Raw genomic sequence first — 21,831 nt, forward strand, 5'->3', positions numbered from 1 at the left:
GTAGTCTGTACTTCCTGATAGATTTTCTAAGCCTGTCACACAAGACGGCACTGTCCTTCAGGTGTCGCCTTAAAATACATCAACAGGTGTGTCTCTCCACTCAACTCAAATGTTGTGAATAAATCAGAACCTCACCAACTAGACTTTCTGAAATTGTTGACTTTGTAACCATTATTTTTGAAAGTAACAATAAAAACTTTCATTGCTAAAAGGTTCCTGAATACGGTCATGATTCCTGGAATTTAGCAGCCAGGAATAATATTGGCAATCCTGATTACCAATCAGATGTTTTAGTTTTGATTAAATGTTTGATGATTCTAAAAAAAATAAAATAAAAATAAAAAGTTTGGTGTTTATTAAATGAATGGTTTTGACTGCACAGTTTATAAGAGTTAGGATATAAAATAGCACATTACAAAGGAAATATTGCTGATCTTAAAATTTATTTTGTACCGCTTCACACTTATGTCCTTTCGTTTTTATACATAAATAAGAAAAAAATCTATTTCAAGAAAATAGTTCCCTTTCTGCAGATTTCTTGCAGTGCTCAACATTGTTAAAGGTCCACTGACAGTGTTTCTGTGACCCTTTCTGTGTAATGGCTTTCTCTGGATGAGCAATAGATGGCCTCGAGCGCTCTATCGGGCCAAACCTGTTATGATGCAATGCTTTTTACCACTTTCCCTTAGACCTGACTTTTTAAGAGGTCAATGGAGTGCTCTTTGAAGCATAAAGCATTAAGTTCTAGCTTATGTTACTGACTTATAATTGGCCGCATAAGATGACACCAAAGTGCTTTAGTATATCAGAGGACCCATGTTTCTAGTGAAATTTGTGCCACCTGATTTTAGATGTGATGCGATTCATTTTAATTCACAGAGCTTTCACCGAACAGATGGAAGGACCATTGAGTGAAGCTTTGCACTGCTTTCTTTGTCATTCATTCAAAGAAAAGAGCACGAGAGAATACAATGAGAAGCAAAACTGATAAAATTTATTGCAAAGTTTATCTTTTAAAAATATCTAGAGGAGTTGGAGGAAATAGTTTAATGCTTATCTTATTCAGAAGCTGCACCAAGGAACTGAGACGCTATTCTTCTTTTATTCTAATCTTTACAAGCAACTAACTTATTTGTACGCACTATATCAGCAAAGTGTCACAAAAACATGATTTAGTTTTGTTTTCTGTGTATTGATCAATACAAACATGAAGGATTCAATAATACAGCCACTGCAGCTGTTCACAGATGTTACAAATGAATAAGAACAAAAGCAGCAACAGGCAGAATGCAAAGTATTGGTAATAAATCATCCAGACTGCAAGTTGTATCTTTTAGTTCAATTTACTGATATAACACCAAATCACAAAGAAACGTAATCTTTAGACAGTTTATACGAAATTCAGTCCAAGTCACTTCATTCAATTGTCATCACTGCTTTCGAGTTCAGCACAGATTCACATTCAATAAAATAGCAAATCAAATTTTATCCAATTTTAACGCAGTTCAAACCAGCCTTTGTCGTTTTTTCGGTTTTTATCGCACCTTTCCAAAGACATTAGCATATTTTAGCCCATTGCAAACATAAACTTCAACATGTTTTAGTGAGATTGTTGTAGACCAACACATAATTTAGCATATAAGGAAAATTATTCATGGTTTTCATTTTACAAATAAAATTCTGAAAGGAATTGTTTGCCTGTGTGTTCAACCCTTGTACCGGACATTGTGTAGAACCACACAATGCGAACGTGCTTTAATTTAACTTTTTATGGTAGCTCTGACAGTGATTTTGGTCGTTGTCCTCCTTGAAAGTAAACTTCAGTTCCTACCCATCTCTAGATTTTTTTCAGCATCTGACACCTTTTTTTCTTGTTTCTGTATTCAGCTTCACCCATCTTCCCATCATCTAGTGTCCAGCTTCCATGTCACCAGTGAAGAAAAGCATGAAGAAGCCACCACTGTATTTGGCAGCAGGAATGATGTGCATTTTGGATACAGGCAAAAATCTCATTTGGTCGCTCTCTCCTGTTTGCTGCTACCCCATATGTAGCAAAAAATAATTTAAAAAAAAGTTATATGCATAATTCAAATGTAATTAAGTTCTTCAAGTCACCTACACTGTTTGATAATAAGCTAGGAGCTTTAAAACATATTGTAAACAATATCTGTTTATTTTACGTATATGCATATATATTTGATTTTTTTCAGATTTTCACTTATCACCTCCCGCTTTCAATCCCAATTGTAATTTAGAACCTGTTTTGAGTGAGATTAAAAAAAAAAAAAAAAAGGGTTGCAGACAGAAGGAGGAGGAGCTGGAAGAGAAGAGTAAGGGAGAAGATTAATCATGCCTTAAAACTGTAAACATTGATAAATATCCAACTAGTTGCAGCATTTTGTGGGTGGGGGTCACACATCTAAGATTATCTTGTCCCCGGTCCAGGCAAAGCTGTCAGCTGGCGTAATCACAGACATTACTTCAGGAAGCGAGTCTTCTGAATAACGCGTTCAATTCATGTTTAATCTAATTACTTTTAACTCAAATCAAAACACACAGGCCTTTTCTGATTTGAGGCTAAATTTCATAATTGTCTGCAGTTGTCAAACCCTTCCTATGCAAAATATGTATGCGTTATAATCATGACAGGGCAATGGTTGAATGCATTGTGATTACAACAGCAAATGGTTGCTTGAACTACAAAAAGTGATGATGAGCAAACAGCTGCTGATTACAGGAAACTGTAGAAAACAGTATTTGTTTTGTTTTGTTTTAATTTGATGTGTTGGTAAATTCATGTCGCTGTTCTCTGCTAATCTTAAATGGATATTCTTGTGAAATCAATTCCAGTTTTTCAGACCAAGTTTTACCGAGCTCGACCAGTTACATAAATGTTGTTATTGTAGCTTTATCTTTAAAATAGTCTAATAATAGGCTGTCAAATTAAGAAACTGATAGCAAGAGGAACAAAACTTTGAGATAACTTGGATATTTACATTATATCCGCCTTAATGAGTTGCCTTGTTCATTTGTTCAGTAAATAGCAAAGCACACTGTTATTAAATTGTTTTCCCTTCCCTTATAAATGCAAATCATAAACTGCTTGACTTCACTGCCTCCTTTGTTGCTTTGTTGTTACGCCACAGCAAAGTACAGCATGAATAATAGTCCTTTTTTCTGCACAGAGTAAGCGGTGGTGGTGCGTGGGTGTATTTTGGGAGCAGTTTGACATTAAAAGATAAAAAGGGAAGAGTGCAGTGAAAGACGTGGTTAGTCACAGGTGTTCTGGCTGCTGACGTAAACTCCTTATGCTCGGCCCCGGGTACAGTCACGTAATAAAGGACAGATTCCAGCGCGTAGATGAGTGGGCTGTAACAGACACCATGAGGTGTACATTCAAGTACAAGTTATAGAAGTACAATGCATTGCAATGCTCTCCATCTTAAAATACACAGCAGCATTACTTAGGGAAATTGGATGTGTCCATGCTAAATCCATACACAGACTGATTTCCTTACAGATGGCAATAGAACAATGTCATGTGGATACAAAAAAAACCTAAAGAGTAAAGCAAAGTCTTTTTAGTAGAATAATCAATACAAAAAAAAGAAGAAAAAAAAAGAAAACAATCCCCCTGCAACTGCTGTTATTGAACTATGACCTTACAGAGCCGTACGTACAAAATAAGTTATTGGATGAAGTAATAGGACTCCTAAGTGCCCCAGTAACACTTCACCCTAATTGTGAACTAGAGTTACAACTCAGGAAAAACTGAAAGCACAGTGCAAGTACTGCACTGTGCTTCAGGAATAAGGTAAACCATATTCCTGTGCACAAAAGATTTAATTCATGGTATATATATTTTTTTTTCCAGATTTATATATATATATATATATGAAAAACTGAGTCTGCATTAAAAAATAAATATGCAGTCAATGTAATCAGTTCATTTCACCTCATGTCAGATTTCATTCTGATGAAGGGAACAGGACTATCTGAATAAATCTATTTGCAATCTTTTTCTTTCTTTTCCTGAAGATTTAAATGGGCACTTAAGTAATTTAATATTGCACTTGCCTTCATGAGGGGCACTCAGTGATGCTACAAGGACTTGCAGTGATCTGGACTTTAACTACGGAAGTTATGATTGTATCTTGGTAAAGGACATGCACCACAATATTTGCAGATTCTCTTTGCAATTGACAAGAGGAAAGACAGACATGAAAACAAAAATCTGTCAAAGCAATAAATGAAAGCTTGCCACCTTAATCAATACAGTTACATAAAAGCAAATTCAACACTGATTCAGATTTTTACAGGATTGCAGGGTTTCCCCCAGTGTATCATAAGCCTGGCGGCCCGCCATGCTTTACTAACCCCGCCGCCAGGCTAAGCGTTGCTTGTTTACGTTTCTAGGAAAATAAAAATAATATTTTTTTATTTTTTTAAAGCCGGGCTGCAAGCGTCTCTTTTGCTCTTAGCATTTTACTAGCAGAGCAGATTTATTTAAATAGCATTTCACTGGAGATCTTTTCCCGTAACATATAATTACACAGCAATACTTTTACATTTCCTTTCAACTTAATATCTTTTAAGACAAAAACAAGGTGGACCGCCGGTGGACCGCCTCGACGCCCCGACCACCGGGCTTAGCAAGTTTTCTGGGGGAAACCCTGGATTGCAATAAAAAGTGAAATCATGCACCTCAATAGAGTCTATAAACACGACCCTCCCCCCCCAAAAGACCATTTTCATAGTGCTGGAGTTTTTCTTTGTAAACTGTTATTCATTTGGCTTAATAATTTTCCAGTCAGTGGACCACACTGTGTTTGAAAACAGGAAAATTCCAACCCGGATGGCTGGAGGTAAAATCTTCAGCACTTTCTTTTAAAGCAGGCAAATTCTCACAGGAAATATAAAATAATCTTTTAAAGTAAGATCAAACTTTTGTCTATGGGAGCCTCTTTTGTAAATTTAAAATAAATTAAAATGTAATTAGAAAGTGTTTACTGCCCATCCCTATGCAATTTATGTAATTGAGAAATCCATTCACACTGCCTGCTTTCCCTGACAGGAGTCTGGAGAACACCACAAAACAGTAAATATAATAAAAGTGGCTTGTCTTACATCTGTTTATTGATCTGTTTTATTCAACCAAGAACTCAATGCAGCTCTGAGGAGAGCAGCCTGACAGTGCAACACTTCCTCTCCCCTGTATTTTTTGTGCCCTTTTGGTGTTAGTGAAGCTTCTGTCCAGCTGCCAAATATCCAGAGGTAAAGAGAAAAAAAAGCACAAGATTTCCAAGTCATGATGAAATGTAACATATAGCAGCTCGGGAAGATAAAGCACACGTTTTGGTCACAAGTTAAAGGCATCCGAGTTGGTTACCGTTATCTTCAATTTGTGTTATTTTGCAAGTGAAGACTTTAACAGTCAGCAGGCGCATCAACTGGAAAGAAGTGATGATGAGGTGGTGGTGTGGGAGGAGATTCTTATTAAACGCAGAGCAAAGTATTTGCCAACAGGATGAGGTCAAATACACAGGGAACAGAGTTTGTCATATTGTTGACTTTTGGCCACACAAATGTGAAATAATGAAATATAAACCATTAGAAATCATACAAACACACAGCCTGAAATGTACAATTTCCTACCACTTAAATGACGTAGCCACTTTAGACTCCGCCTTTTCACCGAACCCACTGATGCATTCATATCAGTCACATGGTTGAAGTGGTTGTCATCAGTTCTCAGGGTTGGAAAAAGTGTGAGGAATGTCCTGTGCATTGACTTTCTTACCTTTTGACAAATGCCACGTACCCTGTGCTTCAGTAAACTCTTATGATTTCTATTATCACATGCTCATGTCAAATAACCACTTTTTTTCAAAGCCTTATATTAAATGAAACTAAGTTTTTTTTCTGTTTTGGGTCAATTAGGACTACAAACATTATTTCTATTTTTTCTAACCACCAGAATAATTAATGAACTATTCAGAGAATTGTATTTTTACTTCACTTAGACAAAGTTGTATACGCATAAACTGGGGACATGCTACACAACTCTTCAGTCTACACAGATTCTAAAAGGATTTGGAGTTCAGTTGTTTCAGCAGATTTTTTTTTTTTTTAATCACAGAACTGGATCCAAAACCTAAAAACTAAGCCTATTGAAGGATCACAAACTGCGTGCATGAGGGGAGGGGATCAAACCAGCTAAAGTGAGCTGAACGCCTTAAACTTGCAAAGAAAACAGTATTGGCCTGACGAGATTCCAAATAAGAAGCATGAAGGAAAAAAAAAATAATGTGCAGTAAGTTGGCGTCCAGTCGTTAACACACTTATCCTTAAAGGGTCGCAAGGGGGGCTGGTGTCTTTCTCCAGCAGTCAGCAGGTGAGAAGCGGGGCACACCCTGGGCAGGTTGCCAGTCCATCGCAGGGCAACACAGAGACAGATTCACACTGAAGGAGAATTTAGACAGACCAATTAACCTAATAGTGAAGATTTTGGACTGTGGGAGTGTAACACAGTAGTGAAGAGTACTATTTTAAATTAATTGGCCAATAGGTTCGGCTATCGGAGCACAGTGGGGTGTTTAGATGAGACACGAAGGCAGTTGGATGAATTTAAAAGCAAAATAAAATTACACACAATGAAATGCATAAAACAGTAGTAATACTTGGTCAAGTGCTAATTTTCAGTTTTAAATATTTTGGGTGCATCCTGGTAATCTGAATTCTAAACCGCGATAAACAGATTAATCAAATTCAGTTCCAATTCAGATTCGACTCAACACCATTCACATGAGGAGAATTTCCTACACAGCAGTTTGTTATAATGTCCCAAAATAAAACTTCTCAAAAAGGTAATCTCCAAAATTCCAGAATGAAACAAAAGGAATGAAAAATGTCTGTCAGTGGTCTCACGCATAACCAACTGTGTGTGAAGATGTGAGTGATACAGGCCTACCACAGAGGACGGTGCAGCAGGACTCCAAATGGAAAAGAAGGAATCCAGTTCTTTCTCCAAGTCCAGGTGGGAACCAAAAACACAGGAGGAAGCCACCTAAAATCCTGACCTGTCAAAAGACAGGACCAGCAGAAATATAGAATTGTTATTAAGCTGTTCTAGCTTTAATCCATAAATCAAATTTCTGTATGCATCAATTTGTCAGTAAATTGCTCAAATTTGCAATAAAACAATTCTCTTTTACCTCAATGCAGTATTTCACAGCATTATCAATTCACTTTTTTGTTAATTCCAAAATCATTTTTCAAACACAATATTAAACATTACATTTTACCCAAAATCAGTAAAATTTTACATCTGAATAATTACATAGTTCAGATATAGGCTATTATTCAACAAAAATGTGATAAACAGAACAAAAACCCAAACGAAGGCACAGAATATGCTCACCGATCTCAACACGACACATTTGGGACAACAATATGGTGGCTCTCAGTCCGGACACGTGGGACACTAGATAATGTAACAAGGCATATTTTCATGCTTTCAATAACTTTCATATTATTTTATATGGAATATAAAATAATAATTTTATATTTTATTGAACTTTCATCAATAACTTTCATATTATTGAAGGAAGTTCAATAATATGAACTTTCATCGTGAATAAAGTAAACATATACTACATTTTAGTCTTTACCTTCAGCTGAACGGAGAACGAGATGAACTTCCAGGAAACCAATAGCCAATTAGAGCTAACGAGGCTAACGAGGTAGCTCAAACATGCTCGGCAGAAAAAGTGAAGTTCAGTCTGTTTACTCACTTCACTACTTCCAGCTCAGAAGTTGGATGATAAACAGTAAGCATATTTGGAAAAGGGTTCGTTTCCAGTTCATGTCTAGTATTTTTTCTGACTTAAACAACACGGACTCTCACGCTGCACAGCTTAGCAGTTTCTTCCTCATGTCGGATCTCTCCCGCACACACAAACAATGCTGCAGACACGGGGAAGAAGGGCGGGACCTACAGCGGCAATTTGCATTCTGATTGGTTGATACACACTGGAAACTAACTTCCTATTGGCTAGGTAGACTACCTTGCTTCTTTAGCTTCTGTTTCTCAAGGAGATATCCCCATTTTATGTGGGTTACAGAAGTAAATCGGAGTACCTGGATAGAATCCACGCATCAGTAAGTGGGTGCGTTGCACGCAATCTACAACTATTCACCGCGAAATTGATTACAGGAGCAACAGTGGTGCAGACCACCGTATTTAAATGAGGGATTTGCTTGAGTCACTGGCTGTCATGATGGAGAGTGTTAGAAAGCAGAGTGGACATTAAAGAAAAATGAAGTAGAAAGTCATTATACTGGATGTGTAATTATAATAATAATAATAATAATAAAAATACAATTCATGTAAATTAGTGTACAACTTATTTTATGTTTTTTAAATGTTCTGAAATATTTGACAACAATGACTTCAGTCATTGGCAAACTCATATTTCTCTGAATGCCAATTCACACCTACTTTTAAAAATATAGATGCAAATACAGAATCAAGCAATCTGGTTTCATAATTTGCATTGCAAGTGGGAGATCATTACTTTTGCCTATCTTCCTCCCCAGTACTTTGCACTTTCTGATGATCAGCATGTGTTTTGCATATTCATGAAGGCAGGCACGCTAAATTTATTGCACCTGCGATTCTCCTCATTTTACTTTCGCAATTCTGTTTGCAAACTGAAAATTCAGTTTGCGCGTTGTTTGTAGATCAGGTTTGTGTATGATATCAAGCTTGAACATGTTTTTTTTTTTTGTTTTTTATACACAAACATTTTAGTGGATCAGGCTGTGTGTGGGTGTGGTTTTGTTTTTGTTTGTTTTGGATTTTTATATTTTTGCTGTGCATGTAATTACTTGATTTTAGCTTTGTGCTTCCTAACTCTAAGTCATTGTTGGATACACCTCTTTACCTACACATGTTATTACCCCGTGGTGCTCTCAGTTGTTTCCCTGCTTCTACGTTTTCAGTGTCTTTTTCCTTTCTGTGTGTGTACTTGCGAAACCCATTTTGACCAACCAAAATTTTATGCATTCTTCACATTGTTCCAATAATAAGATCAGGTGAATTGTTGGGCCAAAACCTGGGTGGAAATTATCTCAGTAATTGGTAATAATTCCAAAGATAAGAAAGTGTCAGGAGTCCCAAGACGGCAGCCTTATCTGTGAGATGTGCAGGGAATTAAAATGTGCAACCATCCAGCAACCACCAATAAGTATCTCAACAGACTCTCCCTCAAGCACACACACTCACACACGCATATGCACACACACATAGTATGTGCGACACAGACACGCTTTCTTTCTGTGAAAAAGCAGTAAAGGCTGTATTAATTAGTTGCCCACCTTCCCATTCACTGATCTCCTTCAGGCTTTGTTTTGCCTTTGTATGCATTGGGTAATCATGTATAATTGTCCTAGGGTGTAAACATCAAGCTGCAAAGCAATCTCATAATGAGCTTCTCATGGTCTGTGCAACTTGTCCTGTGGCCTAAACTCACATATACATATTATTTTAAAAGGTACTAGTGCAGATAATAAGAGACGATATCTAAGGGTAAGTCTTAGTGTCCTTTATAGTCACGGGTTTCCTTTGGAAGACAAACATATGCATGGCCCTTTGTAAAGCAACTGTGACATTTTGGTATACTTTCTTCACTTTGCCATCTACTCAGCATACAGTATGTTTTTGACCTTGCTGATGTTCATGTAAAAAGAAAGGGGTTCCTAAAAACTGAACTTTTACATTGCATCTGCAGGAGTGATGATGTTTAATGTAGAGGAACCTTGGATTGTTAAGGTTGTCATGGGTACTGCCTGGTAAAATGTAGGATGTTTCAGTGTTTCCACGTGTAGAGGATATTTGCAGGAAAAATAGTTGGACATTGTTAAATTTGTCGTTGAGTGTTTCAGCTGCTCTAACTGTGATAACACCACTACCAGTTGACTGTAGGCTATTCAGCAGAGGGAAATTTTGAATGTATCACATTACAAAAATGTAGTGAGGTCCTACGAGTAACCAACTCTTTCACTAATGTTTTTAGAATCTGTTCACTTGCCCAGTTGCTGCCCAAGGCATGCAGAGAGCCTGGTTGAAAGGATTTCAAAATTATTTTGTGATTAAGTTCTTAATTAGTTGCACACACTTAGTAGCTGCTACGAAACACATACAGTGGTGGAAGGCTCTTTGCTGATTCAAATTCATTAGCTAAAAAGTGTGGTGACTGAAGAATTTAACAGAAACCCAACACTTACAAAATGCAGCAGCATGAAAAGCAAAGTTGTGTTTCTTCCATAGGTTCAAATACGTTAGTGTGATTGTTGATTTTGTTCATATCAACCATGATGACACTTTGTGTAGTATACCTGAATGAACTAGCAAGCACACTTTAACAAAGAACGACAGATGCAGTGACAAATTCAAGTTTATTGCTGCCTTATTTACCAAACTGCTTATCAATGATTTACAAGGTGTAAATGATTTAATTTTTAGAGAAAATGTCACCGACATTTTACTATGAAATCAAGCCACAGTTTTCATAAATGTGTCATGATTTATTATTGGTAGTATAAATAATACAGTAGCAGCACAAGAAAAACTAAAAACATTCAGACATTTATATATATATATATATATATATATATATATATATATATATATATATATATATATATATATATAAATAAATAGAGAGAGCTTGCTGCAAATGGATTGTATGTGAAGTTCTACAAAGATGCAAAAACACAAGACAAGTCAGTAGGATTGCCTTAAACTGCAAGCATCTGAGCTTGAAAACAGCTGGACCACTGAGATACCACTGTGCCTGAATATTCCACCTGGTTTATTATGAATATCCAAACTCAAAAAAACCCCCCAAAAAAACCCCACACTTTTCCCCGAATCCTTCTCATGTGTCAAGAAGGGCAAAGCCATGTGCTATCTGGAAGGAGAAGAAAGCCAAAGCACCTGCTCTTATTACCATAGCGCCCCTGGAAGCATTAGGATGCATATTGACAACAGGACCTTGTGCAATTACAGGCTTTATCTTCCTGCCTGACAAACTGTGCGCTTCATTACGAGCTTTTAGCTGACACCTTACCTCAGCCTCCCCCGCTGGATGATCACTTCTAATGCGCAAAATGAAACGGCTAAGAGGTTTGTTAAATTCGTCTGAATTGTTTAACCATCATTTTCTTTTTAAATAGTTATTTAAAGCTTCCATTAGCAAGCAGATGCAGAGGATGACAGCTGAATGAAGAACACTGATGGACACAGAGGAAGAGCATTAAGTAAATGTGCCAACAACTCAAAGACATTTCGAGCGAAACATTATTATGAGAAACAAGGCAAGTTGCGATTCTGGTTATTAATTTAGGTGCTTCATTTTCTTTCTGAGGAATAAGGAGGTCAGGTTAACAAGTTAGATTTTGTGCTTTGTTCCCAAATGTATTTTAAACATATTTCTTGTTTAAGACAGAGAGGTTTGTCCTGGTAAAACAGGCTGTGTTTAGACACAGCATCACTTGCTGAGTATGTGGGTGTTCATGTAATCTACATTAATTTTTCACGATTTCCCAGGTCCAACAATGGCACTGGCCTTTTGTGGGTTTTTTTGTTTTTTTTTCATAATGTCTGAATTGAGATTTGGACTGAGATTTTCATCCTGGAAACTAACAAGAAAGCCAACATGCAATTTTAGGATCTTTGAGAATATGTCCTTGCATTATTTTGTCTTTTTTCTTTGAAAATTTCCTGAAAACATTATTTATCCAAATAACTTTTGGGACAATTTGTTGCTGTGACAGGCTTGTGTGTGTCCATATTTTTATGTTTTGCATGTCTCCTCATGCTCTGTTATGGATTGGTGACCTTTCCACAGTATCTTCCATATCGACAATATGATAGTTAACGCAATTGGAGATTAGTGTTAACTATCATGCAAACATTAAGTGGGTATAGAAAAATGTTTGTTTAATGATTCATTATTAACCCATAAATTATAAGTCAGCTTATGTATTATTCTTTTCAGTCCAGCGTTTAGAGGCCTTAGCTTTAAACCTTAGTCACTTTAATTCATCTATTACTCATTCAAACCTTCAACCGTCCTGCAACCACACCCTGCCATGTTAAATTAGCCAAGAGATGGATCAGTCCAAGTACTGGATTTCCAAAATAACCTGTTTTCACCCAGCTGTTTTTACTGTATTAACTTTTCTTGGCAATGAGCTTAGGCTGCCTACAGTCCTCTTAGTGCTCTGGTTTTGGTCCTCATCATTGCAAAAGCTTTAGCGGTGGAAATATTATAGCACGGACTTCTAGTCTTTCCAGCCTGGTTTTTTCATAATATCAGAAATCCTTGCAATTGCCTATTGCTTCCTGCTTCTAACAAGCTAACTTCAAAGGGAGAGGATTCTTTCTAACCTCTCATTTCCTGCCAAGTGTGAGGTATTGCTATGAAGAGAATATTAAAGTTTGTAGGCTGATCAGGGAAACGTCTTCAGTTCAAGTTGCTCTCTAGCAAATGATTTTGAGCTCCAAAGACAAAGAATTTTTTATTATTATTATTATTATTATTGTCAATTGTATTTAAATATAAGTATGGGCAAGGAGGACTGCTGATTCATACTTCAAGCTTTCATGCTTGTGTTGTTAACTATATTTTTAATTTCTGCCTTCATTGTTTGTTCTATCAATCCCAGGAGACTAAACAAAGAGACTGGCTTCCTTCATTTTTGCCTCTCTGCTTAAAAATCAAGGTTTACGCAAAGGGGTTAGTGAGCTCTAATTACAAATAATCACTGCAATGAGACGTTGCATGTGGTTACCATAGAAACTCTGCAGATGCCATGCCAGTGGGTGTTGTGTTGATATATGGATGTTGCGTACAAAATGCTGCCCGTTAATTAAATATGCCAGAGCTGCAAATGTTCAGACATATCCGGATGTGCTGCAACACACTTCTTCTTTTTTTGTTTTTTTTTTTTTGTTTCCCCTCTTTATTAGGACCGGTTGTCTACATAATGTTTGTGTAACCAAGCTTAAAATGAAAGCAGAAATATTTTTCTCAGTATTAAGTGTGCATGGTATTGTCATCTATCTAAAGGAGTGCAAACTACAGGCTGTGCTTGTTGCCTCCATAAGGAGAACAGCCATGGTCTGCCTGCTCAAGACAAATGTATGAGCTTCACATGTGTAGCGAATATCAATTACTTTAATGGACTTTTAAATCCATAGCACAACCAGTCTCACTGGTTGCAAAAAGTCCCATCTGTCTCTTCACTTATCAATAAAATTAATTAATCCAAAGATGAATTGCTGACCTTTGCATGGAGTTCTTAACAATTCCTCTAAAAGGAGGCAGAGCAGATTTCTTATTATTTTTATGGCTAGTATTTATTTAAAGGATACGTAAGAGAAATCAGTTTACTGAAGCTTTTAAAAACAAAAAAGTACATCACATTGATGAGCTATATAAATTATCTACCAGACAAGCATTTCTAAATCTAAGATGCACAACTTTTTTGTTGCCTGAAATAATATTTCTTGTCTACAACTTAGATATAAAATATCTGTTTGATTATCAGATGCCAGGAGGAAAATTGCTCTGGATGATCTATTTCAGAGTTTATCACTTAGGGGAGTTTGGTATGAAATTAGGAAAAGATTAAAGGTCACTGGAGAATCCACTCACACTCACATCAGCATCTGTTCTGGTCATGAAGGGAAAACGCCTTTGGGATCTGACACGTTTTCTGTATCAGCAGCTCATGGAACCTTCTGCATCCTCACATGGCTCCTTTACATTTGTCTCTTTGGCTTAAAGACTAACTCAAGAGAACAGCATTGCCTCTGTCTGCCCCTAGTGGTCACTTTCAGATAGGACAGTGGTGTCTTTGCTTCACTTTAGGTTTTGGGTGGTTCTCCACTTTAAACTTAAACCAGGTTATCAAACCAGTTCAGAAGGATATCACTCAAATTTGACAAATGACCATAGTATTCATAGTATCCAAATTCATTGTAGTATCTATTGCTACTACAATGAATTTGCTGCTCTTGGTGACTTGGCTGGATTCATTTATTCTTTGGTTAAAGCTGTAGTTCTGATGATAAAGACATAAAAATGTATTTTCTGGGGAAGTGCGTGCTGTAATGGTATACGCAATGGCTGTTGAATTCCTGATCTTGCGCTCCTTGCTGCAGGTCTCCCCCCATGTCTCTGTGCGATTATTACCATCAATAAAGATCAGAACTAGTGCCACAAAATCTAAAAGAAAATAATAAAAAAAAGACATTTTCATATAGCCAAATGGAGGTAAGCCAATTAGAAGCAAAATATGTTTGAAAGCTGTGTGACATTAAAGGGGCCTTGAATTTGATTAGTCAACAAGCATTTTACCAAAACCAAACAAAAACAATCTGCTTCAGGGCACAAACAGATGTGTGTTTGGTTAATTGTGGAAAAAGAAATTTTATCATGCTTTGTGGCAGAAAAGTTGGGCTTTGCTTTCTTACACCTTATAAAATGTGAACCAACAAGCATGAGTAGAGCCACTGAAGCTGAATAGGGTTATTAGTCTTCTGCTCTCAGGCAACACATTTGTGTATTAGATTTTACATCCTCCAGGGTCAGCTCCATGAAGCAGAGCTCGGCTTGACTATTACAGAGAGTTTTTGAATGTTTAGCAGAGTTCCTCTCTTGTGTTTGGTTCCACAAGCAAAGCTACTTTGTTTGAGGCAGAAATGTAATTGTTTGCTTTTAAGTTGGTGGAACTCTGAATCACGTCCTCTGGTGATGCCAAGTATTTCCCTTGGTCTGTAATTAGAAAGTGTGGTCAGATACCATGATGGAGCATGATCAATGATTTTGTGTGAGAATACATGCACTCAAAAACATAAGTCAAATTAGTCTCTGCAGTTTTCTTGCACTCAACAGCTCCCTTAGCCACCCAGGTAAATCATCAGTTTCGCATAAAAGCAAAGGCTGAGCAACTGTGCAAGAGATTTTAAAACTTCCTCAAAGCTAAGTTTAACTAAATTACTTTCCATTTTAATTAAAATGACATCTAAACACAAAATTGAGTATCCTAAAGCTTGAGTGTGAGTTTTTTCCCCTCAATGTTGTAATATTAATGCAGCACTGCAACACAGTCTTATTGAGGTGCTGCAGCAAACACCAAACCATACTTTAGGAAACGAAAGTACAAATAAATATAAAACTATTCCTCAAGAAACATTTTCCTGCAACTATTCTGACCTGAGAGAAGGTGTAAAAAAAAACTTTCCTTCAAACAATTAGCACAACTGAATCTTTAAGGGTAACAGAAAACAAAATCTAGGTTTGCATTCGTAAAAAATATAATCAGGATTAGTGTTCCCAAAAGTGGGGAAAGCATGGGTCACATTACTTGGAGGTGGCTTTAGCAGTTTTCAAATAATAGCACTGTGGGTTGATTTCCTTCAGCAGTGTTTGACCTCAACTGACCAATGAATGGTAAATAAACAAAACAGCTTAAAGACCTATGACCCATGATAGATACCATAATGGAGATGGATGTGAGGAAATGTAGGCCACCAGTAATATTTAACCTGCTGAGGTCAGAGTAGATAGCAGCATCGAAGGATCAAGTGCCTCCATTTGAAAGAAAATCAAGGTCAAGGTTATCATAGTCTATCTGACTGAATTCCCTTCTCAGCCCTAACATACAATGCATATATATATATATATATATATATATATATATATATATATATATATATATATATATATATATATATATATATATATATGTATATATATATAAACCAAACAAATATTGAATATTGAAGTCATTCTGAAGTTAATCAAAATAAAAAGACATTCTGTACAGATTTACTCCTCATTGGCAAAAACAGTACTATAATTCTTTCAAAAGTTTGAATCATTTGTTGAGTTTCCCTCAAAACTGATATCAAAGGACAACCAAGTGCCCTCTGACAGCAAGATTACATCTGGACATCAAGCTATGCTTTTTGCACCACTTTTCAGTAGCTAAACAATACACAGTCTCGCAAATGGCTTTGAGTGACTCCAGTGAGAGGTCTGCATCAACGCAAATGCATTATAGCTGCAGGAAGTCTGAGTATTTGCATCTTGACAACCACTATTATATAAGCAGCACTATACCTATATGTGTTATTTTCCCACCCACGCGCATGGATATGTTTCAGTTCTCCATTTTCATTTATTTACAGACCTTACAGTATCTGAAAAACTTTTTGAACAAAACACAAACTCCTAACAGAGACAAACTAAAGAATAAAGAACTCAATAATAAACTGAACTGTAGTCTCGGGTGTCCTTTTACATTATGTTTGATGTCCTGTACTTACAATTGTTTTATAGAACAGTTCACTAAAAAAAAAAAAAAAGCCCTTCATAAGTAGCTTGATGTGAGTATGAAGAACTGAGTGTCTCTCCTTATTCATCTCCCCACAGATACACACACTGCAACCTCAAGTGTGTTTGTGGGAGTTTCCTGCTGAAGGAGAGACCTTCTTTCCAGACGTCAGCACTCAGAGATCGTAAGTAAATGCTGTATTTTCCGTTCCGTTTTGTTTTAACTCTACCAAATCCCTGCATTACTGCGAGAATCACTGAGTTAATATATTGCAGCGAGACGGTTTAATCTAAAGCTAAAAGGGCTATTAGACAGAGCGTGGGTTATGTGTGAGGCAGTATCCTATCGCCGTCTCTTTTATTTTGACCTGACAGAAACACAAAGGCAAATAAAAACCTAATTGCATAAAGACGAACTGCCAAATCCCCCATCAATGAGCCACATCCAAAAGCTAAATATTTTTCTTAAGCGTGTATCCTCTTTGTGAACGTCTGATCATACAATAATAAGCTTTTCAAAGTGCACCGTGAGCACCAGTGATTTACCCTCTAACACTCTCAGCCTTGCCGTCTTTCTTTAGAGGCATTATGTTCATCTAGTCAAAGCTGTGTCTCGATGGAAATCCCCTGTTTTTATGACACTGCAGTAAAGGTGCGATTACTTCAACAGCAGTGATGTGTGTGCTTGTCCGCTGCAGCTTTTGCTCACATCGGCAACTCTGCATTGATTCTATGCCAGAGAGCTGAGCGCCAGGGCCGAATGGGGTCCTCTGTGATGGCCCAGTGTACCTGCCAGTGCTTAAACAGAACAAGGGACTTCATAATTATGCTGTAGGGTAAAAGTTTGCAATCAATAGAGTAATCAAATCTGAAGCAACCATAAGCGTTTAAAAAAAGGAATGCACTTTAAATCCATTTAAATGAAGATTACAAATGCTTTTTTTTAAATATTTTGTCTGCAGCAGACCAGTATTAAAGTGTTTCAAAGCATCCATTAATCTTTGTGTTAATCCATCAGTGAAGCCAACTCTGTATTATGCATAACGAGTAAAATGCTTTCTCTAATTACCATATTAAATACAATTTCTGGAAACATCAAAAACATTTTGCTCATCCTCACAATGCTTTAGCATTATAATTAATTCACTGGCCCATTTATTGTCTCGTCGTGGTTGCCACTTAGCGTAGGTAAAACCTTTTCTGAGCTGAATCACTGCCACGAATCTCACCCCGCTCTTTAATGTAGATCAGTGGCATGGAAAATTGAAATGGAAAATGTTCCTGCTTAAGTCATAAGTCATGTGTCCAAATATAACATTCACATTTAGAAAATCTGAGCGAGATCTCATAACGGTGTATCTACTTTCAGAAACTGTCAAAAAAGGAGAACATTTCTGGTTTCATGTGATCAGCTGATAATCTTTTTCTTAATGCAACAAATTGAGCTTGTAAAAAAAATAATGGTATAAAAAATAAAAAAAATAATATAAAAAATATAAATATAAAAAATAATGATACCTGCTGTGTATGATCATGTAAAAAAGTTTTGGCTGAGTAAGAAATGTGTTGTACATTCTTTAGTAGGACATTTCTTTAAATTAGCAATAAACTAGACTGCTGGCTTGGAGATGCTTTGCAGGCTTATCTTTGGTATCTTTTTATCTAGCACATGACCATATTCAGCAAAGACTCATTTTTATCATGCAACAATGCTAAAAGAATTGTGATCTTGAAAAGCTGTCACATTATTGTCGTGTGGTTGTGATGCAACGAGTGAAAACATAAATAATACAGGTGGGACTGAGCAACACCCAACATCAGTGCATTTACTGACTAATAGGTACTAATGTGATCAAATTAATCTACAAAAGTTCCCTTATCTCTTCATTTATTGCTTGAAAGGAATCATCATAGGTTTTGGAATTCCCGTCCGGTTTACGAATCATTACACCTGCAATGTAGCAAGAGAAATATGGCATTAATCTGCAATAAGCAGTAGACCAGAGTTAAAGTCCAATTTTATCCATCATTTTTTAAATTATATTACTCTACTGCTTTATGCCATACATAGGCAATTACAGTTACAATAAATATGGCACAACAGGACTATGGAGCTGTAAGACCTTTTTAAAAGTGGTGGACAGCACAGCAGGGAGACTCACCAACTCACAGGCATAAGAGAAAAAATATTTCATTTTAGGAGGTAAACATATTTGACATTTTCCTCTAGCTGTGCCCGACAAATAAAGTGCCACTCTTGAATATCTCAGTGTTCCCACTGGAAAGGAGAGGCTGGTGTCCTTCAACACTTCCCGCTGATCTGATCAAATTGTGACGAGAAGAGAAAGCCACAGAGCACTTGGCAAGCTGATCAAACAACACCAGAAAAGACATAAAACATATTGTGGAAGGAATATAATAAGCAAATGCAAAACTATTTCCATTGTAAACAGAAGAGAGTTTGCTGTCCTGCATCTCTCTGAGTTCATGAGAGACCAAGCGAAAGAACAGCAACATCTTAGTCTTTAAGGATCCAGCACTGGTGAAGGCTGTGGTAAATAAGCAACTGTCAAACAATCAGGCATATTTTACTTGTGACAATAAGATATTAAAAATGTAGAGCTAGATCTTGGCCCTTACATTAGACCAAGTTCAACCAAGCATTTGCAGATGCAAAATGTGTGCAGTCAAGAAACCTATGCGCGCTTCGACTTCTGAAATGAGGAGCAGACTGGGGGCTAAAGTGGTGGCGGTGGTTCATCTCTGTCCTTGGGGAAGACACTTCCCCCGCCTTGGTCAGACGTCCCGATACTGCCAGAGAAAAAAATACCATCTGCTGAAAGCTGGTCATAATTTTGGCTCAGCAGCAAAAGAAACTTTTCTTCCATGAAGGGGGATTGAGATGATGTAATAGTTGTTTTTTTTAATTCTCACATTACTATAATCTAGTCATTTTACAAACGAAATGTTTTACAATTTTATTTTCAACAAATGCTTATTTCCAAGTTAATTAGTTAAAGGAATGCATCATTCCATGCGGTCAGAGGGCCACTATCAGTGTGTGTATGTGTGTGTGAATGCATGAATGACTGAGTGTAGTGTAGAACGCTTTGGGGTCCTTTGAACTTGATAAAGTGCTATACAAGTACAAACCATTTACCATGCAACTTGCAGCATGACTTATTGATAAAAAAAAAACAAAAAAACATTTAGACACTCCAGTCAGATATTTTTCTTAAGGACATGGACCTGGATGCCTTGTTTGATTCAAATATTAAAATATATTAACATTTTTCTCAACGTCTTTAATTCCTTCCCTGGGATCACTATGTTTTTGGCTAAAGAGAGGGCAGTGATGCGTGTGTTTTCTTACAAGTGTATTTAATGCAATCTGCTTTGTGAATCCATTGCAGAAAGAAAAACAAAATCTAATTGCAGGTGTAATGCAATTTAGAAAATTGATGAGATCGCTGTGCTTCATTAAGTCTCCCCCTTTATGTCTGAGACATACAAACATTTAAAAACAGCCTCCCAGTACAGCTGTTCCCTGAACCGAACCCGTCCCAACGGGTTCCTCCTGAATAAGTAAATGCTTTAATACTGGCTCAGGTAGAAATCCCATCAGGTCAAGACGTGTCCCTTACTATTTCATTGCATCGCTGATGTGGCAGCAGACCCAGTCCAACAATTGCATCAATAAAATTGATCAACTCGAATTTACACTGTGAAGGTCTCTCGAGTCGTGCAGCAGGATCATCCTGCCACGCCGACTCCATATGCCCTGTTCAAAGTCGCAGCAAACAGCAGCAGTCAAATGAATCCATCAAAGGCCAGACTGGTTTTTCCTTGTGGGAAGCATTTACCCAGATCAAAATGAGCAGACAGCTTGTCCGCCTCTTGTAGCTTATTCTTATCTTACGCCTGAAAGACTTGCTCCGCTTTATCGGCGGCCTCTCCGTGCGGCTACAAAGCTTGACGTTTACAACTCACTGTTCCATTCTTCCTCTGCTTTAATCCTACATCTCCTTCCTGACTTCTGTGTACCACCACACATATGTTTTGTTTTCTCCTTCTGCTCCTTGACAGTTGAACGCTCTGTGATGGTGAACCCCAAGAAACCGTTGAACACAACATATTTATCTGGCCCCTTGAGCTCAGAGACAGTGAGTTCCCTTGGATTTATTTATTTCTTTTTTTCCCCCCCTTCACTGTTTAGAGAGAGAGAGATTGCCAGCATCTTCAGAGTGATCACACAGCTGGGCTTGTGCCAACGAGGCACTGGAAGAAGAAGAAAGAATGTGGTGACATCAGTGTTGCTAATCAAAGCCGTGTACTGCGAGACTACAGTCGGCCTATGAAAAATAGGCAGTTGCTTCCTTTTTCTGCGAGCCGGACTGGATTAAAGCCAGATCTTTTGTTCGGCAGAGATGACAGAGGGATCTCTGTGCCAACATAAAACCGGATGCGTGCGACCTTACGTGCATGCATCTTAACGGGTTGGGGGGTGTGATCGTCTCCCGATTCATCAACACGGTACGCGTCTTCTGTCACAACAGTGACGCTGAGCTTCTCTGTCACGCTGGGTAGCACAGCACTCCAATTAATCACAGAAAAGTACCACTAATTGTACTATTCCCAGAGTTTCATCTTGACATCAGCTTTTCCCAGTAAAAAAAAAAAAAAAAAAAAAACCACTGACACAAAGCTACACGTAAAAAGGCTTGAAGGCATGGCGGTAATGAGTAAGCAAAAGTGGCAGCTGACAAATGAAACCAACTATGAATATGATGCTGTCGGTCATAATTAGACCTACTCTCTAATTTTATACAGCTTTCATCCTAGTGTTGCTGACTTTTTATTTTTTATTTTTTTTAATCTTTGCTCTAATTTTTTGTTCTCTTTTAATTTGTGTGATAATGAATAAAGAGTTGTGGGGCACAAAGTTAGAGTAGCGGTTAAATCTATAGTTTGTTACAACCAAAATATGAGGTTTCTGCCTCCTTTGGCTAGATTGTCTTATTTTGGCGATAAAATAGAAGCACCAATAAAAGCCTGAGGCTGATATAATAACGTCTGGTATGGATGATAAGCTGCTAAACATAAATATACAACCATTGGCACTTTTTACAAAGTACTCCTGTTTAATTTCTTCTGTCAAATAACGAATAAAGATTTAAAAATCATTCTGCACACGAGGTTACGCTTATTCTGTACAATTCAACTGAAAAAAAAAACATACCCAAAGCAAACAACCTGATTGCATAAGTGAGCACAACCTTAAGCTACGACTTTCTTGATGAACAGCTCGATTCAGCTTTAGTATTTCTTCGAACGTCTATCAACATCCAGCATCTTGACTTGCAAATGTTTTGCCCACTTTGTGCTTCAAAGATTCCTCAAATCTGTGAGGACATCTTTGGGA

The 21,831-nt window shown here is 37.2% G+C and overlaps 1 protein-coding gene and 1 long non-coding RNA gene across 4 annotated transcripts in view; one reads left to right on the forward strand and one right to left on the reverse strand.

The window, feature by feature from the left end:
- frmpd3 (FERM and PDZ domain containing 3) overlaps positions 1–21,831 on the forward strand; it is a 101,968-nt gene that overhangs the window by 31,863 nt on the left and 48,274 nt on the right. For 2 of the 3 annotated variants that reach the window (XM_015042475.1, XM_015042478.1), the window contains exons 3-4: positions 16,509–16,594; positions 20,496–20,572. In XM_015042475.1, coding sequence (XP_014897961.1) covers positions 20,510–20,572 — 63 coding nt within the window. In that variant the 5' untranslated portion in view covers positions 16,509–16,594; positions 20,496–20,509. The remainder of the gene's footprint in view (positions 1–16,508; positions 16,595–20,495; positions 20,573–21,831) is intronic. The other variant, XM_015042476.1, reaches the window with a different exon arrangement.
- LOC106953596 (uncharacterized) lies at positions 6,699–8,008 on the reverse strand. Its single transcript, XR_001426225.1, has 3 exons — positions 7,671–8,008; positions 7,421–7,483; positions 6,699–7,079 (listed from the first exon to the last, which is right to left on the reverse strand). It is a non-coding gene; the product is annotated as an uncharacterized LOC106953596 (long non-coding RNA).

The sequence above is a fragment of the Poecilia latipinna genome, unplaced genomic scaffold, assembly GCF_001443285.1.
Source record: "Poecilia latipinna isolate Pla-1442-1.1 unplaced genomic scaffold, P_latipinna-1.0 Scaffold591, whole genome shotgun sequence".
NCBI lineage: Eukaryota > Metazoa > Chordata > Actinopteri > Cyprinodontiformes > Poeciliidae > Poecilia > Poecilia latipinna.